General features: G+C 42.4%; 1 protein-coding gene across 1 annotated transcript; it reads right to left on the bottom strand.

Moving 5' to 3' along the window:
* Positions 1-4,157: 4,157 nt before the first annotated feature.
* On the bottom strand, positions 4,158-5,222 carry LOC132265956 (enhancer of split mbeta protein-like). The gene is made up of 2 exons (XM_059766759.1): positions 4,929-5,222; positions 4,158-4,858 (listed from the first exon to the last, which is right to left on the bottom strand). Exons 1-2 carry the CDS (start codon positions 5,094-5,096, stop codon positions 4,490-4,492), a joined length of 537 nt encoding a protein of 178 aa, XP_059622742.1. The 5' UTR covers positions 5,097-5,222; the 3' UTR covers positions 4,158-4,489.
* Positions 5,223-19,354: the final 14,132 nt, after the last annotated feature.

Raw genomic sequence — 19,354 nt, 5'->3', positions numbered from 1 at the left:
AATTTCGAGGGCTGACATGCGCTGGCCGCCCTTGGGCGCCAGTTTTGGGGTTAAGAGGATCACGCCGCGGATTCCATGTCGCATCCAGTGAAGAATTGACCTTCTGCATGCTCACAGACATTTCCAAGAACTTTGACTACGCATTAAAAACGTATTTTAATCTCATTCAATGGCTTTTTGAATCATTTGCACATTCATTCTTAGCTTGATCTGGAAATTCGAAAAGAATCTGCCTAAAAACCAATTTACAAATTTATCATTTGTGTTTTCAGTGTTTCAGTAGCTTTCCAAATCAGGGTTTATTTTCCAAATATGTCAACAATTCTTAGAGATATCGACAAATCTTCTTTTGAATGAATCTACTTAAAAAATTTTCATTATAATCTTAAGTGATACTTTCGGTTAAGCGGAACATTTACTGTTTGGTTTACGTTTAAAGCTCTAAAAAAATTGACTGTTCTGCACAATTGCATGGCGTTTTGTCTCTCATGCAAGAAGTTCAAGAGTGAGACTGGAAAAATGGCCAAATTAGACTCAATTTCCTGGCAAATCTCTTCACAATATCTTGTCATTAACCCCGTCAACAGTTCATTATCATCGCATCTTGTGTCTCTCACCGTTTCATCACGAAATATTATTACACTTTTATGCTGTGTACATAATAATTGTGTTTTTCTTCACTTTGCTTTTTCCACATAGACCGTAATTTGATCAACGCATTCCACTTCACACACTATTTGAGTGGCTTCTGGGCGGTGCACAGGTTTAGCTGAGGACCTGAGAGACAATGAGAGTTGGTGAGAAAAAGGCTCAGCAGCAATTAATTCGCATTGCTTTTTCCCATCCCGGAGAGTCTCAGAAGAGTTGGCTCTAATGAATATTGACAAAAGATGGCTCGTGATACATTAAGTTCAATTACGGCAAAATGCCGCGCAATCCCAATAAATCATAGCTCAGCTATGGAGAATTTTCCCGTGTGCAAAATATATAATATCAAAAGGCGCGGCGCGCGCGCCTTTCCATAATGGCAAAGAAAGCATATTACAGAGAGAGAGACTTTTCATGGAACTGCGCTTCCTCGTCTTTTTTTTTGCTTTTTATACGTACGGCAAACAAGAAGATGAAAAAACCCAACAGTTGCTTCATTTAATTGTTTAATTTATAATTAGTGAGTCGCGCGGCGAGAATTGAACTTCATGGCGGTTTTTCGTTATGAAAAATTGATGACACGAAGTTGCAGGTTTTATTCTTTTCTTTTGCCTCTTTCATCAGAATTTCTCAAATATTTCTCCCGGCGCGATTTCTTTGCCTCTCTCGTCTGGGTGGCGATACTGTGGGATTCTTGCCGAGAAAAGTGCTATTGTTGGCAGTGAAATCCCTCAGCGCCACATATTGAATTCACAGGCAATTTTCGACGCGCGGAGGGAAAAAACCTAATGTAGTCGTCTTCCCATTCATTCAGCATGATTCTCGTTTTTTGCGCCTCTTGTTCTGGTTCTTAATTCCTGCTCATTTAACAGTAGCTCGCGACTGGCTTTATTGCTCACCCGCGGAAAGCTTCTCAAACTCTTGTGCGCCAGACTGGCGGGAAAAGCTCTCGCTGAATCCTGCGGATCATCGCAGCGCGGAGATGATCGCACGACGATCGCCGCGGTCAATTGGCCGGAGGATGGCGGCGAAAAGTGATGCTAATTGGCGATCAACAGTTGAAGAAGCACTGAACTCGTGCCGCCACGAGCTGAAGATCGCGGCGGGGAGTTCAAGAAGTGCGCAATCGCGCATGTGCTGCCTTTCCGTGGGAACCACCAACTTGCCGCGATCCCAAAACATTTGAAGTCTCTCTTCTGCAACAATTTCCAGTTCAGCGGCTGCGATCACCAAGACTCTCACGCGGCCAGCGACTGAGCCTCGATTCCCGCGCAAATCCGTCGTCGCCGCTCAAGGGAGATGCGCGAACTCGCGTGTGCAGCAATTCATTCATACGCCGAGCTCAAAGGGGGAAATTCAAGAAATACTTTTCATAAATAGGGGAAATTAGACATTTTCATACAATTAGCTAAAATCATTATAATGCAAAAATCGGAAAAATGACGCTCATTGTGATTTTGGTCGCAAATCAAAGCTTTTAATACATATTTAATAAAAATACGTATCCTGTGCATGACTTAAGTATTCGCGAAATAGAAAATTCTTTTTGCTTTGATTGAATCTGAAGTTATTCTAGGTTATGTTATGTTTGCTCTGTTTCCAAAGTACCTGAAGTACTGAAGATGCTTCGCTGCACACTATCTCCCCCTTGGCAGGCTCAGTGATCGCTGCGCGAGAGTCACTGCGCTGCGACTTCGGGCACGCACACGCTCAAGTGCTCCAGATTAGATATAAGTCTCACACGGCGTCCAGCGACTGGGTGATTATGATAAATAATAAGGCCTGATGGACGGCTGATGGTTGGGAAAGAGATCGCAGAATTGTCGCGGCCGAGATTAGCATTGCTGAATTGGCACTGAGGATCGCGGGAGGATCACGAGAGATCGCATTCCACTGGCAATCGACCCGTGGGACAGATCTGCGGCGAATGCCAGCGTCCAAATTCTCCGCAATGTGTGCAAAACGACCAATTTCTGCCATGAGATTGCTCAAGAATGAACGCAAATTGATTTGGGAAGAATCACGCGATCGCTTGAGGACCATTAAGAAAGTGTAAGAGAAAAAGAAGAAAAAGGATTTTTGATTTTCTTACTCTTCTTATATGAAAATCGATATTTAATTCAGTGTTTTTCTCGCCATCACTGGGATTCAATTTATGACAATACAACAGTCTAAAAGAAATATGCGTGAAACTAAATTAACCTTCAATTCTTCAATGGATGTAACGTAAAAATTCTTTTGCGGATGACTTGAAGAAGCCTAAATGATTTTTCTAAGCAAAAATTGTGCGAAAAAAACCAAAATTAATTACATGATACATTCAATAAATCACCCAAGAAACCAATAGTTCTTGGCATTATCGACAAACAGTGGCAAAAAATCGTAACCAATTGCATTTGAGCTGCTTCGGAAGGGACTTTTTGCCTTCCTCTTGTCTTCTCCACTTTTTGCCCTTCGCCATCGTGAACCACATGCTGAGGTTTTGGCTGGGAAAATCACGGTGATCGTCAGTGGGTAATTGAATTAATAGGCACAGAATTCCGACAGAAAATCACACACAGACGCAGAATAGACTCAAGATGTGTATCGCGGCAGAAGAAATTGATTAGCCCTCTAATCAGACGCGCTAAATCTCAATTATGGCTTCACACATCAAAATAGAGAGGCTCTCTTTTATACCCAATCACTGCCATTGATGGGCGAGTTTTTCTGCGCAGCAATTTTCATTCATAAAACTCACAGCATCAGCGGAAAAGATCGCATGCGTGTGTTTTGAGAGCCAGATAAACATCCGTGGACTTCTTCATGCACTGAGATCACTGAAGAAGCAATTAGAACAAGATTTGAGCATTCTGGGAATTACTTTTCTGAACAATAAGCTTGCAAGTAAGTCCAGAACATCCTGAATTGGGGTACTTTTGGGTTTTAGCTTATTCTTTTGCTTTTCAGTTCTCGAGACAAAGAAAAAATAAAAAATCTCAGTAGTTTTGACAGCAGAAAGTTTGTTTTTAGAACGAAAACATTTAGATTTATATGTGAAAATTTAATTTGAATAAATAATAATAATAATAATGTGTAAATTTAAAGAATCTCTTTGACTTGCGACTAAAAACAAGACCACAAAGCACTTTGTTGTCAAAAGATGTCTTGTAATGTCCTAATTCCGGTCAGCTTCTTTCTCTCAGTGCGCCATTTGGCCAGAAGCTGTGCTGATGCGCGCACATTCCTTCACACCCCAGCCAAGTGGGCATGGATTGTAAATTGTAAACTTTACTAACTGCGACTCCCTCGGCTTCATTTCAATAATCACCACCGATATAATTTGTATATTTAATAATGCTGCCTCTTTCTGCCTCTCATTCTCCACTTCTTCTCGGGCGGACGGCAAGGAAAACATCCGACCACCTGTCTTTGGTTCCCACGGTGCGCTCTCGAGACGTCACGAGGCGCGGGACAAATTTCAAGGGGAAAGCGAAATTGTGATGAAGCGCCAAGATCAATTATTGCTCAATTAATTCTTTATTTCTCCTTCAGGAAAAAAAGAAGTCCTTAACATACTACAAATGATAAATAAATGCCTTACAGTTGATATTAAATCTAGAAATCGCAATGCAAAATGAATGATCTTTGATCGCTCTGTCGTCTTTACTGTGTGGATCATCTTTGCAGCGCCTTGTGTCCTTTTGGTCACACAATTGCCTCTCGCGCGGTTGCTTTTTTGTTATCAGGAAAGGTAACAATATCACAGGGATCAATATCTTTGCCATCTTTTGTCTCGAATCGCGGGCGCGCCCGCGAGGTGGAAGACGTTGATTTGCAGCTGCGAAGGAGGTGGGCGAGATCACCAGGGACGCCACGGCTCCACGGCCTGGTCGTCCTGCACCGGCGGTGTGTGCGCCTGCTGTGGCGCCGCCGGCGGTGGAGTCTTGAAGGCGGGGCGCGGCGCCGCCCACACTGGCGGCTGCGCCACGTCCAGGCGCCGAATGCAGCCGCTGAGGTGCGATGCCAGGTGCATCCTCGTGGCCTGATCCATGCCACTGAGGAACGTCGTGACCTCGGCGGCGCAGTGGCGGAAACCGGCCTTGAAGCGGTCGGCGTAGGTGTGCTCCGGACGCACGGCCAGAGCGTTCTGACGCCGGAGGCTGTGCAGATGCCGCACGGTGAGTTCCAGGATATCTGCCTTCTCCAGCTTCGCCACATTCTCACCTTCCTGGGGAGGAGAAAAGAGGACAGTCCGGTCAGTATCTGGTGGGATGCAGGACTCATGAGCTCTTCCTTACCGTCTGCAAGGCTCCGGTCATGAGCTCCTTCAACTCGTCCAGGCAGCGATTGATCCTGGCGCGCCTCTTGCGCTCCAGCATCGGCTTCATCACCTTCCGGTACTGATAAGTACGCGACACAGGCTCTGCCATTGTGTTCTGCAGCAGGAAGCCGTGATTTGGTGCCATCCTCTGTCGGGTGGCAATCTTCACCGTGTTGTCGATCACCTTCGCAGGAATCTCGCGCACTTCCCGCCAAAAGATTCACTCGCGCAACAGCTAGAGATAGTCCGTCGACTATGAATGCTCACAGAATACAGCGGATAGTCGCGCCGAGCGTATATTTATAACTTCACAGGCGATCCGGCCGGCAGTGGGGATCACTCGGCCGTCTCACTCTCCAGCTGGCTCCGCCTCCGATGCGTGCACCGAAGGGAGACAACGCGATCGGCGCCTCTCCCTCTGCTGCACGGTGTTTTCACGCCGCGAAGCGCACACACACGCGGCGATGGGTAAAAAGTGTACGAGAAATTGCTTCATTCACAACGCGATCATCTTGCGATCGCGCTCACTCCCATGATCTGATGTGTCAGCAATGAATGAATGACCGTGACTTGATCGCCAGTGAAAAATGATGATTATTAGTAATTAGACCACTTTGATATCTCAATTCAATTGATTTCCATCCCCAAATCCCGATCGTATCTTCCTTGGCCGATGGCGCATCTCGTGTCCGCCACGCGGATTGTGCGCACGATCCTGACCAGAAAGGAAGCGACACGATTCGTCACACGCAAAGGAAGTTTCGTGTGCAGACGCACAAAAGGTCGCTCTGAAAGCCCAGGGAGAACAATAACACGTTGCGCCCTGATGGAATGGAAACTCCAGAGCGCGAGTGTGTGTACAAAATCGTCGTGGGAAAGTCTCTCCGGCAATCCTACAAATTCCCACACTCTCGGGCTTCTGCCGCCGAATCGAAAAAGCAGTCAATTGTGAAACATTCCGGGTGTACTGAACACGCGGAGGGACAAAAACGGGCGCACGGAATAGCAAAGCAGGGGAACTCAGTCGATGAATAGCTTCAGCATGAGCCTGCCACACGAGGGGAATCTCAAGGAGGGCGACAAAGGCGCATCGTCTCGCCCTGAAAAGGAAGAGATCACGAGGTCGGAAGATGCACAAGACGTCCGCATTCAGCTGGACGACTTTTAGTGTTTTCAGAAGAAAAGGAAGGAGAATCATTTGCGAAATATTGTCAATTTATATGATATCATTTAATAATAATGCATAAAAACGCAAAACAGTTTTGAAAAGTCCTACTCAACTATACAAATCTTGTCTTATAATTAATAAACGAAGGATATTTCGAAAACAAGTTAGAAAAAAAGATATCAAATAGATAAACTATGTTGATGATTTAAGTGTCTGCTTTAATTTATGGTTCTTTTTATATAATATTAAGTTTCTTTTAGATAATTATTTTAAAAAGTTCATTGCAAAGACCTGTCACATTCTTATAAAACATAATTTGACATCTAATCTAATAAGATATGGATTTAAAGTCGTATTTGGCAGGATATCTCTTGGAGTTCTCAATATATTTTCAATCAATATTGAAAATATAGTGTAATGTTCTAGCAGCAATTTGCATACAGTAAAGCTTAATTCTCACACTCAAATTGCTTTTGATAAAAAGGCCATATTAACCAGGAAGTGCGACGCATTCCAATAACAGCAACTTCCCAAATTAACTCTCTCGCAGCTCTTGCCGCGCTGCCCATCGAAATGAGAATCCAATTAATTTGCTTAGGAGAGAATCATGATGAAATGCACGCCAGAGGAAGACTTCTGACGCTCCCATGAGAATTTAATTGAAAAGAGTGCACGACAAAAAGTGAATCGAAAATTACCGTCATACCTCTTTAAATTTAATTTACAGACCCCAAACTGAAATCAATAAATTTCCCCGCGGGCAAATCAGGTTGACACCTATAAAGAGACACGCCGAGCGACACTTTTCAGCGACACAATCGCGCAAAGAGCTTGCGGAGAGACACATTAGCACAATGGCGTGTGTGGATTCTAAGTCGCCCCATTGCATGACGGCGGAAAAATTGAGTGAGATTTTCCGTCAAACGAGTTGGAGGATGATGTGCAAAAGAAGTGGCGAGTGTGTCGCAACGTCACATCCGGAGTATTATCGCGCTCTTGTGCAGTCACTCGACAGAATCGAGTCGTGGGAACGTGCGACAGGTGTGCGTTTGGCCCGAGGAGTGCGTATTTAGCGGTCGCCATCAATTGCCATTGACGGTACGTGGAAAATTGTGAATGAAAGGGATTTTCGCGTACAAAACTGTCGCCTTGGCGGGAAGGGGCGGAAAATTGAGGCCTTTTTGCGTGTCACCGCGCACATGCATCCCAAAATTATACATCTTTCCATCGCTGATCACCTTTGTTGATCATGATCGCATCTCAACTGGTGAGAAATGAGAAAGAGAAGAAGCCTCATCAAGTCGCACAGACTTCGATATTTGAATATCGAGCAAGAACAACTAGAAAACATTGTAAGAAAGATTTAAAAGAGATTTAAAAGAATTATTTTGAATTCAAAATTTGACGGTTGCAAATAAAACAAATAAATGACTTATTATTTGTAATTTACCACACCAAAACTAGGGTATTTGACCACAAATCGATTAAACCGGAATTAAAGATGAGGGACTGGATGTTACGTTAAATTCGCACGACTGTCAGTTCGGCGTGTTGTCACTCTATTTGCCAGCGCGTGATCCTCACCCACGGAATCTCGTCAGGCGATCCGCGGCTGCTCATGCGAGGGATTAGCGGCAGTGTGCTCAATCAATTGGATATCCATTTGGCCGCTGCAACGTGCGGATCGCGATCGGTCGGCATGATCAAATTATGGTGTTGCGGAGGAGAAGAGCGCTGGAACGCGCGAATTGTAATGAGAAACAAGCCAACCACAAACAATTAACACGCGTGAGAACTGGCATACGGAGGCATTCCCAAAACAATTCGTACACTGTCGGCATACTCAATCTCTGGAGAGTGGACTCGAGTGGAATTACAGAAAAAAAAGAGACTTCACCACACGACATGGAGGCGCAATTGCCGTGGGGCCACGAATAGGGCACAGACGGGTGCATCTCGTGCTCTGCGCTCCGGCATTGTTGCGCCATTGCACACACTCTCGTCAAATTGGTCAGATCGCGCCGCTCAGTTCCCGGGTCTTGCCATCACCACCAATTTAAGCGCACAATCAGAGTGATAATAACAATAAAAATTAATGCTAATATGAGACACCACGAGCGCGACAATCACACCATCGCTCACTCAAATTGGGGCTCTTTGTGGAAATGATCTTTCAGTCGTGATCTTGTGATCATTTTCTCACTCCTCGCGTCATTCTTTCTCGTTTCATGCTCGCAATTTGTCAATGTAGAGTTCAATTACAGGGGAACTTGAAAGATTTCATGGATTGCGAGACCGGAAGTTGGGATTTGGGCTCGTGTCTGTCGATTGGCGATCTCTACTTCACCAATGGCTAAGATTATGGCCAAAGAGGATCAGCTGTGATATATAACCAAGGATAGATTGTAGAATAGAAATGAAGAGCATTCACAATTTGTAGTTCTTTGATCGACTTCCTGACACCTCAAAAAATTGACTTCAAATTTCATAACACTTTGAAAAACTTACATTTCTCAGTTATTTTTGAAGTTATGTCAGTTCTTGTACAATTTGAAGTATTTCTTAACTTCAAAGATGCAGAATAGTGACAATTTTTGGAAAGAAAATGATTTTATTTAGCCAATGACTTGCTATATTTTTATCTTAATCATAAGAATTAATATTTTTGGAGGTTTATGTAAAAATACAAATGCTGAACTTTTCATTGACTTGTTGGTTCAATATGAAAGTGCAACGTTTGATCAAATCTCTTACATCAAAATCCATCTTGGCTATTAAAAATTCACAGTGCAAATTTCACTTTCTGCACATACAAGTCGAAAATGGCTGAATAAATAGGCAACTTTTTGTACTCTGCCGCGCATCAAATAAGAATTGTGTGTGAAAATTGAATCGTGCCCCAAATTGGAGGCAACAATAAAATTTATGAGTTGCAGAAATACAGATCGTGCTGTGATAAAATTAACCTTGTGAATTGTCCCACCAATTAAGTGGCAATAAAAGACCTGCTGAAAGCATCCACCAGAGTGAGAGCGCGATATGTCAAATGGATCGATTGGGCGGAAATTGCAGAAGGTGACCAAAAGATATTTGCAGAGTTTCACAATTAATCAAATAGGCGACTTTTATTAATCCGGCGGAATCTCATTTGGATTTGGCATTCAGAGGCTGAATCTCCATGGTGCGGAGATGGGAAAAAAGACGATGATCTGACAGTGGCATAAATCTCCAAAATGAGGAGCAATTTGGCCGGGAAGTGTGTAATTAGTTGGACTGGATCTTTTTTCTTTCTCCTCATGCTAACCGAGCGTCAGTAAAAGATCCCCAGCGAGCTTTTTCCTCAATGGACGCCAAAAGTGAGAAAGATCATTTCAAATGCCAAGATTGCAGAGACACGTGAACATTTCTTGTCTCTCGCCAGATGATCTCTTTTCCACACAAGATGAATGGGAAGTGCCAAAAAAAAAAAATGCGATTGCCAAGGCGTAGATATTACGGTTGAAAGTGATGTACAACTCAAAAAGTGTTGCGAAGATGTGAAAAAAGCAATATTCATTCTTTTCATTGGCTTTTATTCGAAAAACAGCCAATTCAACGTATTTTAGAGCAAACCAATAAAGGAACTCAACATTTTCGTTCAAATTTCAATAATGGTAATGTGTCAATTTTACATTATAAGATTCTGACGTTTAGAGCATTGATGATTTCATTCGAATTCATATCCGATTTACCATTTTCCATCAAATAAACAGACTCATGTTCAACTTGAAAACATTTATTGACGGATCTTTTTATATTTTTCACGAATTTTGACATCTTATCGTTACGTTGAATGGCAAATCTCTTAAGTTACCGAAGATTAAGACAAGATTCAGTATGTTGAATCGCGTCGTGAATTACTAATTGCACCACAGCAAAGAGCAAGGCAAAGAGTCATGAAAGATACAGCCAAATTGTCTTTCCCTCGGCGATTGCCAAAAAGCTGCTCCACGTGTTAGCCATAGAGAGCATTGCAAGAGTTGCACCAATAAAAAATCAATTAACTCCAGGATGATGTCGCCCAATTAATCAATGAACTGTGTAAATTTTATAGGCGCAATAATTAAGAGTTTCTCGATGTTCCCTGACCATAAGCACTCTCATGGTTTCTCTGAATGGGCGCTGCTTTTTTTCTCCGCGCAGCTCATGCTCAGTGAATGGACCACACACGGCGATTTTGGCCCACAAATTAGAACTGAGGAGAGTTTCACGGGCATGAAACATAAAAGTAAAAATTTGCATAATGAAGGTATAATTGGAAATTGAATTGATGTCTCTGGGATTGCTTTTTTACCTCCACAATTCCTCTCTGAGCCTCTTGATCGCCCAAGATCACTCTCGATCGCGTCATTTTTTCCCCCAATCTCAATATCATGAGCATTAAAATGTAGATTTCGAGAGCGTGAATTTATCAAGTTGCACCATTTCTTGGAGAAAGAACTGCTCAATAGATCAACTTTCGCCACGAACACACGCGCGTTTCTCTGGCCGCCGAAGATCCACTTCAGTGTCTTCCTCTCATTGATCTCAAGTTTGAGATGGAGTAATTAACATTCTTGTCCGTGGACAGGAAACAGATTGGACATTTCACAAATTCAGACCTTCTATTTATTTGTCTTTCCTCCTCTTATCGCTGGATCTTTCAGCACAACAGCATCTCTGCATGTGGACAAAAATTAATGAAGATGACGATCACACTTCCTGTTGACTAATCACTATATATATTGCCTCCTCTTCTGTCTCAATTTACACACTTTTTCTCTGTCATCGCATTCGCGCAATCTTGCGCGATCGTCAGCAAAATTTCATGGATATTTTTGTATTAAATGCTTTTCAGAAGCAAAAATGCACACGTGTTTAATCTTGAGGACAATCTCGAGAGACTGGAAAAATTTAAACTCTGCACAGCACAAGAGTTGGCAGAGAGATTGTGAATAAATAAATCTAGAAAGATCTTATAATTTAGTTAGTTTGTGCAACTTCTCCTTTGCCAAACCATAATCATCGCACATCGGCATTAACAACACAGAAAAATCGCCATCACCGCAGTTAATGATTGGCTCCTCGAGAGCATAAAAGTCCAAAATAAGCCATCCAATCGGCGCGAGGGTCCGTGTTGGTGAAAGAAGGCTGAAAGCGGTTTGAGGGAGCAAAAAGAAATCTCCGGAACGGTGGAGATTAAGGCGAAAATCCGTGATTGGATTGCGATTCGGCGGAAAGAAGTGTGTGTGTGTGTGTGTTCGCGGCAAAGTAATGACATACAAATCTGCGCAACACTTCGTGTCCTTGTGCGGAGAGAGAGAGCGCGCGCGCATCCTTTCCTCGCCATGGCGAAGAAGCCATTAAATATACATTATAATGAAGGGTGGGCATTGAGTATTTCACCGGATGTTGGCAAGAGATGGAATTATTCATCTTGATGCCTCACTTTAATTGCCTTCAATTTAATCTCTTATGTCTCTGCGGTTGGATTTCTTCGCATCGCACACAATTAGCATTAAAGAAACATAAATCGATTTATTGTGCACCTGGAGTTACACTGACACAAACTGTGATTGTTTAACACTGGCGGAGGGAATTGGCACAGAGAAACAGCGCGAAACCTTAATTAAAAATTGAACCGCATCAGCGCGAGGACTCTCAATCCCTGATGGCTGTGAAGACTTTCTCTTTATTAATGGAGCACAATTCACGCCTGAGCGCTGTGTGACACATCCCTGGGTAAAAGAGAGACACTCTTGGGCATTTGGCATGGCAAAACATGTATGAGAAAAAGTGAAGGCGAAAAAGAAGCACGACAATTTATAATTGACAGGAATAATGTGGCCACTTTGGGTGCGAGACGCCCAAGAGGAGATAATTATCATTCAATAAGACCTTGTCTTGCGCGAATGAGGTTAATTCGGGACGGAGTGCGCTGAAAAATACAAGATTATCTCGTAATTGACGCATTCGAGACGCCACACTTGCATTGGACACTTTCAAGACGCGCGATCAATTCCACTTCTCTGTGCTGCCAAAGACATCTCAGCGCTGCTCTTTCCCATTTCCATCGCGCATACATATTGCATGCGACAAGGGGAAGATAGTACGGCTTAAATCTGTACATTTGTGTGAAGAATAATTCCAACACTTCCCAAAACCTTAGACCGCATCGACTGTGTGTAAAATAATAAAAAAATCAATTAGCGGGAATGAAATCAATGATATTCTGGCAAATGTCCTGGTAATTTTATTGTTATCTTATACAATATAATTTCTATTCTAAGATGTTATTAATACAGAAGTGTAACTTTCACATCCTAATACTTCTGCTGAGCTGTACAACATTTCTGATCACATTATCTCCTCCTTGGCATGGGATTAACGGTGAGCCTGGCAAGAAAATTGGGGTGAGAAAATCACACATCACGAAAACTCCGCGGCCACTTTCTATTCAGACGCTTCAGACTCAAAATGAGGCTCTTTTGACTGGATAAATCGCATCAGTCGATTTAATTTGATTATATCAATGGCGAAATGAGGAGATCTTCATTATAATTTCATTGGGGTGTACTTATCTTGTTCACTTTCGAGTGATTATCAAGATTGCAGGGTCTTCCTCCGCAATTGGCCCCGAATAAGGGTCCATTTGTGCGCCAGTTAAAGAAATAAAAAGAACTCTCTGCACTTTTCATCCCTTCGAATGCGCGGTTGTCCAATAACGGTACGCATATATTAACGAGTTTATGCATAATTGCATTAAAGAGAAATTGATGGTCAATCGATTACATGATAAAACGCAAAGTTTCCTTTCTTTCCACTGTGAATTAATTTAAATATATCTTCTCAAGATTGTTTTAAAATTTGTGCTTAAGTAGAAAGTTTTCACTGCATTTGCGGTTCTTCTGCTTCTGTTACTTCAGAAGAAGGCAATAAAGGCATTAATAAAGGATTCACATAAACTTTCTTCAATCACAACCATCCTGAACATTAGACGACTTGCAAAGAAATAAATATAATAATTAAGGTCAGTTTTTATTCTCAATAAATGTTAACATTACATCTTTTATTCATTCTCCGAAAATACAAATAAATTATCGCTCTTAATTTTGATTGAATGCATCGATAAACGTCTACATTGAACACGCAGACTTGCAAAATTACTCGTCTCCTCAAGACACCCATCAAATCTGCATGCTGACTGCATCTGAGAGATTTATTGAATTGACCGTGGAACAGAAAAAGTGGAACCTTAATTAAATGAAAATTCAATTATGCTACACTCGCACTTTGTCATCGGGGCGAAAATTGAGAAATCCACGGTCGAATAATTACTTTAAATTGTCTCTCGATCGCCTGCACTGAAGCTCAATCGACGGAAAGTAACATCAAAAGCTCGGCGTTTTGCTCAATCAAAGACTGAGAAATGATATTTTACCATTCTGAAAAGCGATTTCGGATCATTCTTTAGATTTGTAAATTTTCTGCCCCCAAGAAAATTAAGAATTGTTTATTAAAAATCTGTGTAAGAACTTTTCGAAAGGAAAGCAATTTGATAATTAAATAAAAAGCACAAAAAGCTGCAAAAAGCTTCTTTGTCTTTTTTATGATTACATGTAAAGAAACAAAAGTATTGGAAATCATAAGGAAATTTTAGACAATAAATGAGTATAGGGGTAAATGGGGCAGTTTCAGATTGGGGCAGCTTCAGATTTCTTAATTTTCTCAGTGATTTTTACATGAATAAATTCCTGGTCTTCACACAATGTTTGTAGTCCTTAAGGACTACAATTGACGAAAATTTGCACAGGATTGCCTTGACTGTTTAGATAAAATAAGTGAAAATTGAAAATCACTCACAAACTAGAATTTTGCTGCCGAATTGATTGCGTGTTTTCTCCATTAAAAAAGCCACAATTCGCGTGAAACACAATCAAAGGTTATTGAGAATTAAGTAGAGATTCTAAATATGCCCGAACTTTTCCTCCTTGGCACGGCCTTTTCAGTGGGTGGTGGAAAATGCACAAACACTGCACACGGGGCAGTTTCGGATCGCCACGGACTGACAACAGCGCGCTCTGACAGTCTGACGCAACATCACGGTCGAAATTTTCTTGTGGCAAATATTGAAGATTTTTCACAAAGTGCCGTTCTGTGCTGCATTGCTTCATCACGTTAAACGACTTCTTAGTGGAAAAGTGAGAAAATACACGCGAAAATCACTGATTAGAGCAGAAATTTCGAGAAGCACATTTTCGCGGCGCGTCAAGTTGCCACCACTGACGCATGGTGGCGTTGCGATACAGGAAAAATGACGGGCAACTTGCTTTTCGCTCAGACATTTTGACAGTACGTGCAAGGGTCCAGAAAAGTCGCGAAAATAGTAATTTAAAGGCGATTTTTAGGGAATTAAACAGTTTTAGTGCGTAGATTAGAAACCAAAGTGATTATTTGCCCGCGATTCGACAATTCCACAATGGAATTTATGGTAAATATCAGTGAAAATCCGAAACTGCCCCAGAGCAATCCGAAACATCCCCGTGCGGGGCAGTTTCAGATAAATTACAATATTATTTTCATTCTCCTTTAGAGGAAAAAGGATCAGTTTTAATGCCCAATGAAAGGCATTTTCTGAAGCTCAATAGACGAGAGTTTATTTGAGCGTTGTGATTATTTCAATATATTCAGCCGATTTTTCAAGAAAAAATCCTAAAGTTGGAACAGCATTTTCAATCTGAAGCTGCCCCACTTACCCCTAAATTGCACTTTTCATTAATTTACCATCAGATTGCCATTAAATATCAGCACCAAGGCTGCGTGAGCGTGAATTCGTGTCCTGGAGGCAAGATCGCAGAAGTCAAAGTCACACGTGTCGGTCGTGCTTGCGATGTTTTGCATTTGCGGACGGGTTTTCAGTGACGCCAATCCTTCGCCCCGCGCGTCTTCCCGTCAGCTCAGGTGTGTGCATGGGTTTGTCTCATCATTTTTTCCTCCATTTTCCCCTGTAGGTATTTTATTTTGTAAATCATCTCTCTTTTCGCTCGGACGCTTTTTGCCTCTCTCTCTCTGCGCACTTCCCGAAAGACGACCGCAGCGAGAGAGAGAGATTATTCTTCTTAGTGCATTCGTACACCTGCCTTTATTTCTCACGCTGTTACAGAAATTATACCACGACAAACACTGTGCATTGTGAGGGACAGCAAAAAAAAAGTACAAACAACAGCGGTGAAAAAATATTGTTAATTTATTGTGGAGTGGCTTTATTACAATGTTACAGCGCGCAGTCCCAGAAAAATGCGCCTCTCCAGCCATTTGGATGCGATCGTGGAGAGTCAAGGTTTATGTTGTTTTGATTATCCCTCAACCTTGGATGCACTTCTATATGGGGTTAAGCGTGAGTCAAATTAATTTCACGGACGCTCAGGCAGGATATTATATCATCCGCTGCCACCCCTGAAACCGATGGCATGAACAGGGGAAAAAGAGCCTCCAAAGCGCGCCCTTGTAAATCACACTCCATCAGATCCTCTTCGTCTCAATTAACTCATCTCCTCTTCTCGTCCGAGCGCAATTTACGAGGTCCAAAATGACAATTGACTTCCTGCCACACGAGATTCGGGTGCAACTGTGGGAAATAAGCAAGGTGAGGATGGCTTGGAATCATTTAAATTTAATTGCACTCACATGTGTCTTCCACTTTCTGAGAAAAAGTTGCGTGTGTGGCGAAAAGCACAGGAAATTGTCCCCAATTGCACATTCGTATAAACTTCATAAATGCTGATCATGCAAATTGTCTCGCGAACGGCAAAAACGGGTGGGACGCGGTGCGGAAATGTCCCACCCTTCGTGACCTTGACACAAATGTCCCCCTTTTTCTGCGGACACTTCATCGTTTCCTCCTTCGTCGCTTTTTCTGCCACCAACAAAAACATATATAATGTTCGCGTCGCGAAATTAAATTGTCTGCAAAACACCAGGGGGATAATCAATGGACTCTTTGCCGTACACAGAGGCTTAAGTGATTGAGTTTCGAATGAAAAAAAGATCCTAAGAACGAATCATTGAGTGCCTGAAATATTACGAAAAGGTTAACATTTTCTTAAAATTATCTATGTTAAGAATGGGTTAGAAGAAAGTGGAGAGTTTGTGCAGTTTTTCTCAGTATACGTTATTATTAAACACTCAAAAATATTATTTTCTTGCAGAAAATTGCAAAATTACACTTGAAATCCTCTGATTTTCTTGATATTCTTCTCAGCACAAAGCCTTAAGATTTCTACTAAAATTTCTGCTAACATAAGATTAAATCTAGTTATTGAGTCACTTGTGAAGGGATAAAAATCCTTGACAGTTTAGTGGTGGCAATTCCTGTGCACCAAAGTGAGGGAATGCGAAGCCCCGAGAATTGATGCGCGACACACGAATCACGCATGCTGGTCACATTCTGGGCAAGGGTCCGGAGAGAGCGTCCTCCGCATCCCGCAGGCGAGGCGAGATGCTGAGCAGAGTCGTGCGAACTGACGCCAGGTGCACGTGTTTGGAGGCAAAGTCCCAATATCATTATTATTATATACTTTTTCTCAGCTCTCAATATAAATTCCCTCATCGTTGTTCCCTCTGTCTTTTTTTTTGTGCTCGGCTTGCCCTTCTTCTTCCCCATCATCACTGACGATCGGCAATCCATGACAGTGTTTGTGCATGTGTGCTGCTTCTTGATTCCGTGGGAAACAGAACCAACCCCGGGTTCCCATACCGTTCAACATATGAGGCCTCTCTCAGTGTGGATCCGCGCACCTGCCACCGTTAACGAGAGAGGGTGATTTTTATATATTTAAAAAGCATTGTCGGACTCTCTCTCCGCTCCTCTGCTTTGCACTTGAGGGTCTGTCGTCTTCCTCGAGGATGAATTCATGGGGGAAATCTTACCTGAGAGAGCTCCGTTTATGCACACTCAGGGGTTGTGATTCACATGTAAATTGATATTGAACACTTGTTCGACTTTCCTGCCATTGCGAGCGGGATGATGCTCAACGGTCAGGTAGAGAAACCGTTGGTGAAATACCGTGGGAGGATTCTTCGCGCCAAATCAAACCGTTTTTCACCTTCACGAGGACCCTTCGAGGATTCATAATTATATTACTCAATTAGCATAATTACTGTCCAGCGGATCCAGTGTCACAAGTGACAATTTGATCAGCAAACTCAATCGGCGTCAAGACATTCTCGTCTGCATATGTGCATAAAGTACAGTCTAGAAAAGACATAAGCGGGAAAAGCGTGTCTCTGGGCCATTTTTCAGTGATCCACGTTCTCGGCTCACGTTCCGCATGAGGTGAACACACGTTCATGAAGGATGAAGTCTATCTCACTTCATCTCTCGGGGCCTTTTTTCGGGTGGCTGCTGGTGCCGAGCACAAGCACTGCACAAGAGAACCACGTGCTTTTGCCGTGCCGAAAAGAGGGGGAATGTCTTCGAGGGCGGAGTCCTCCGTGCCTATATAAGCCCGTGCTGCGCCATGTGAGGGACTCAAAGGCAACCTGTTGCTCAGGGACAGTGCGCACCGAAATCTCCTGCCATCATGTGTATTGTGCGCGAGAATCCAGACAGTGCGTGGCGCTACATCTTCAGAAAGGTGAGGCATTTCTTTTGGCACGCTGTGCAATTGCAAGTAATCAATTAAACGTTTCTCTTTTTACTCTTGCAGCCACTGAAGCCCAAACTGCCCAGGCAGATTGTCCGGTCGGCGAAGGTGAACCTGAATCGCTATTGGCATAAGTTTGAAGAAATGCTGACCGCCGAGACGCGAGAGCGGCAAGACTTGCTGAACAATCAGCAGGGCAGCATCACTGAGCTCACGAACTACATGGCGAAATCCTTCACGATTGAGAAGAACCTCAACCGGTCAGGCCGCTATCGAAACTACCGTGATGACACACTCTATCACGGAGTGAACCTCAATTGCCCTATTCACGGCGCGGCAGAGGAGGAGAACCAGGATAATGAGATGCTGGAACTGCTGCAGCATCCCATTTACAACATCAACTTCAACTTCAACTAGCTTAGGTATATGATAACTCACTCGTTTTTAGCTCTTATCGCGGACTTGTTTGTCCCTTTTTGGTAGCATTGCTTTAACACAATTAATTAGGTCTTAGAATTATATCTCCCAAATTGGCACTTTCCTGCAGAGACACGAAATCCACCGCGCGAGTTGATCAAGTTGATGGTGAAGCTTTCGAGGCCCCTTTTGCAATGAGCTTTATTTTTACACGTCAATCCTGCCAAAATTCTCTCGGCTTTTTATATGATTCGTATAAAAATGTTCTCGAGCCCATATTTTTTGGACATTTTGACATTGCGAGGATTTGTGCAATCTTTTCTCTCATTTAAACATGTTTATTCACTTTGGACATGTGCAATTCTTAAGTTAGAGTTCTTTTAATCGTAACATTTCTTGTACAATTTGAAGAGTTTATATTTTGACAACTGTGATAGCAGAGCTTTTGTTGTAAATTTCATCTCTTTTGTCCGCACACCCTTTGGCATGAAGCTCTCCTGCGGGTGGACAAAAATAGGCCGATTTAGTGTCAATGCTTCTAGTTTTTAGGACAATTAGCCTTAGGACACTCTGTGATATTAACTTTCGTAGAAGGACTTGATTGGATACAAATCACAGTCTTCCACTAGATCTAAGGTCACTATTTCTTAGGAGTTTAATCGGGACAGAGCTTTAACACACTGTGATAACGCCCTTCTTATTTAGTTGCTCTCCCATTTGCCGTGCACCACCTTTGGCCACAAACTCATCATCTCACATTGGCATGGCAAATGGTGATAGGAAAGCAACTAAATTTGAGCTCTTCAATCAATTGTCAATAACTTTTTTTGTCGATGATTTCTCGCGCGCGAAGAAGGAAGTCTTCAATTCCAATTCTGGAGAGTCTCTGAAAGTGCCAATTAATCTACCTGTATAACATTCTCATGCGATCGCACTCAATTTAGATTAGACTGAAGGCTAAAGAAAGCAACTTCATTAGCATAAAGTGTATTAGATGGTAATTTAGTATGTAAAAATTCATCACAAATTGTTTCAAATGATCTCCACAAATTTAGTTGGTAAGATTTATAAGCGTTCTTGTGTGTGTGTTTTTTTTGTGTTTGTCAAGAAATAAAGCTTAAAGAAACGTTTCTTTGAATTGAACAACTTGTTTTA

The sequence above is a fragment of the Phlebotomus argentipes genome, unplaced genomic scaffold, assembly GCF_947086385.1.
Source record: "Phlebotomus argentipes unplaced genomic scaffold, Phlebotomus argentipes genome assembly contig_5, whole genome shotgun sequence".
In the NCBI taxonomy this organism is placed as follows: Eukaryota; Metazoa; Arthropoda; class Insecta; order Diptera; family Psychodidae; genus Phlebotomus; species Phlebotomus argentipes.
The sequence above is the reverse complement of the archived record's forward strand: the minus strand, read 5'-3'. Positions and strand labels throughout refer to the sequence as shown.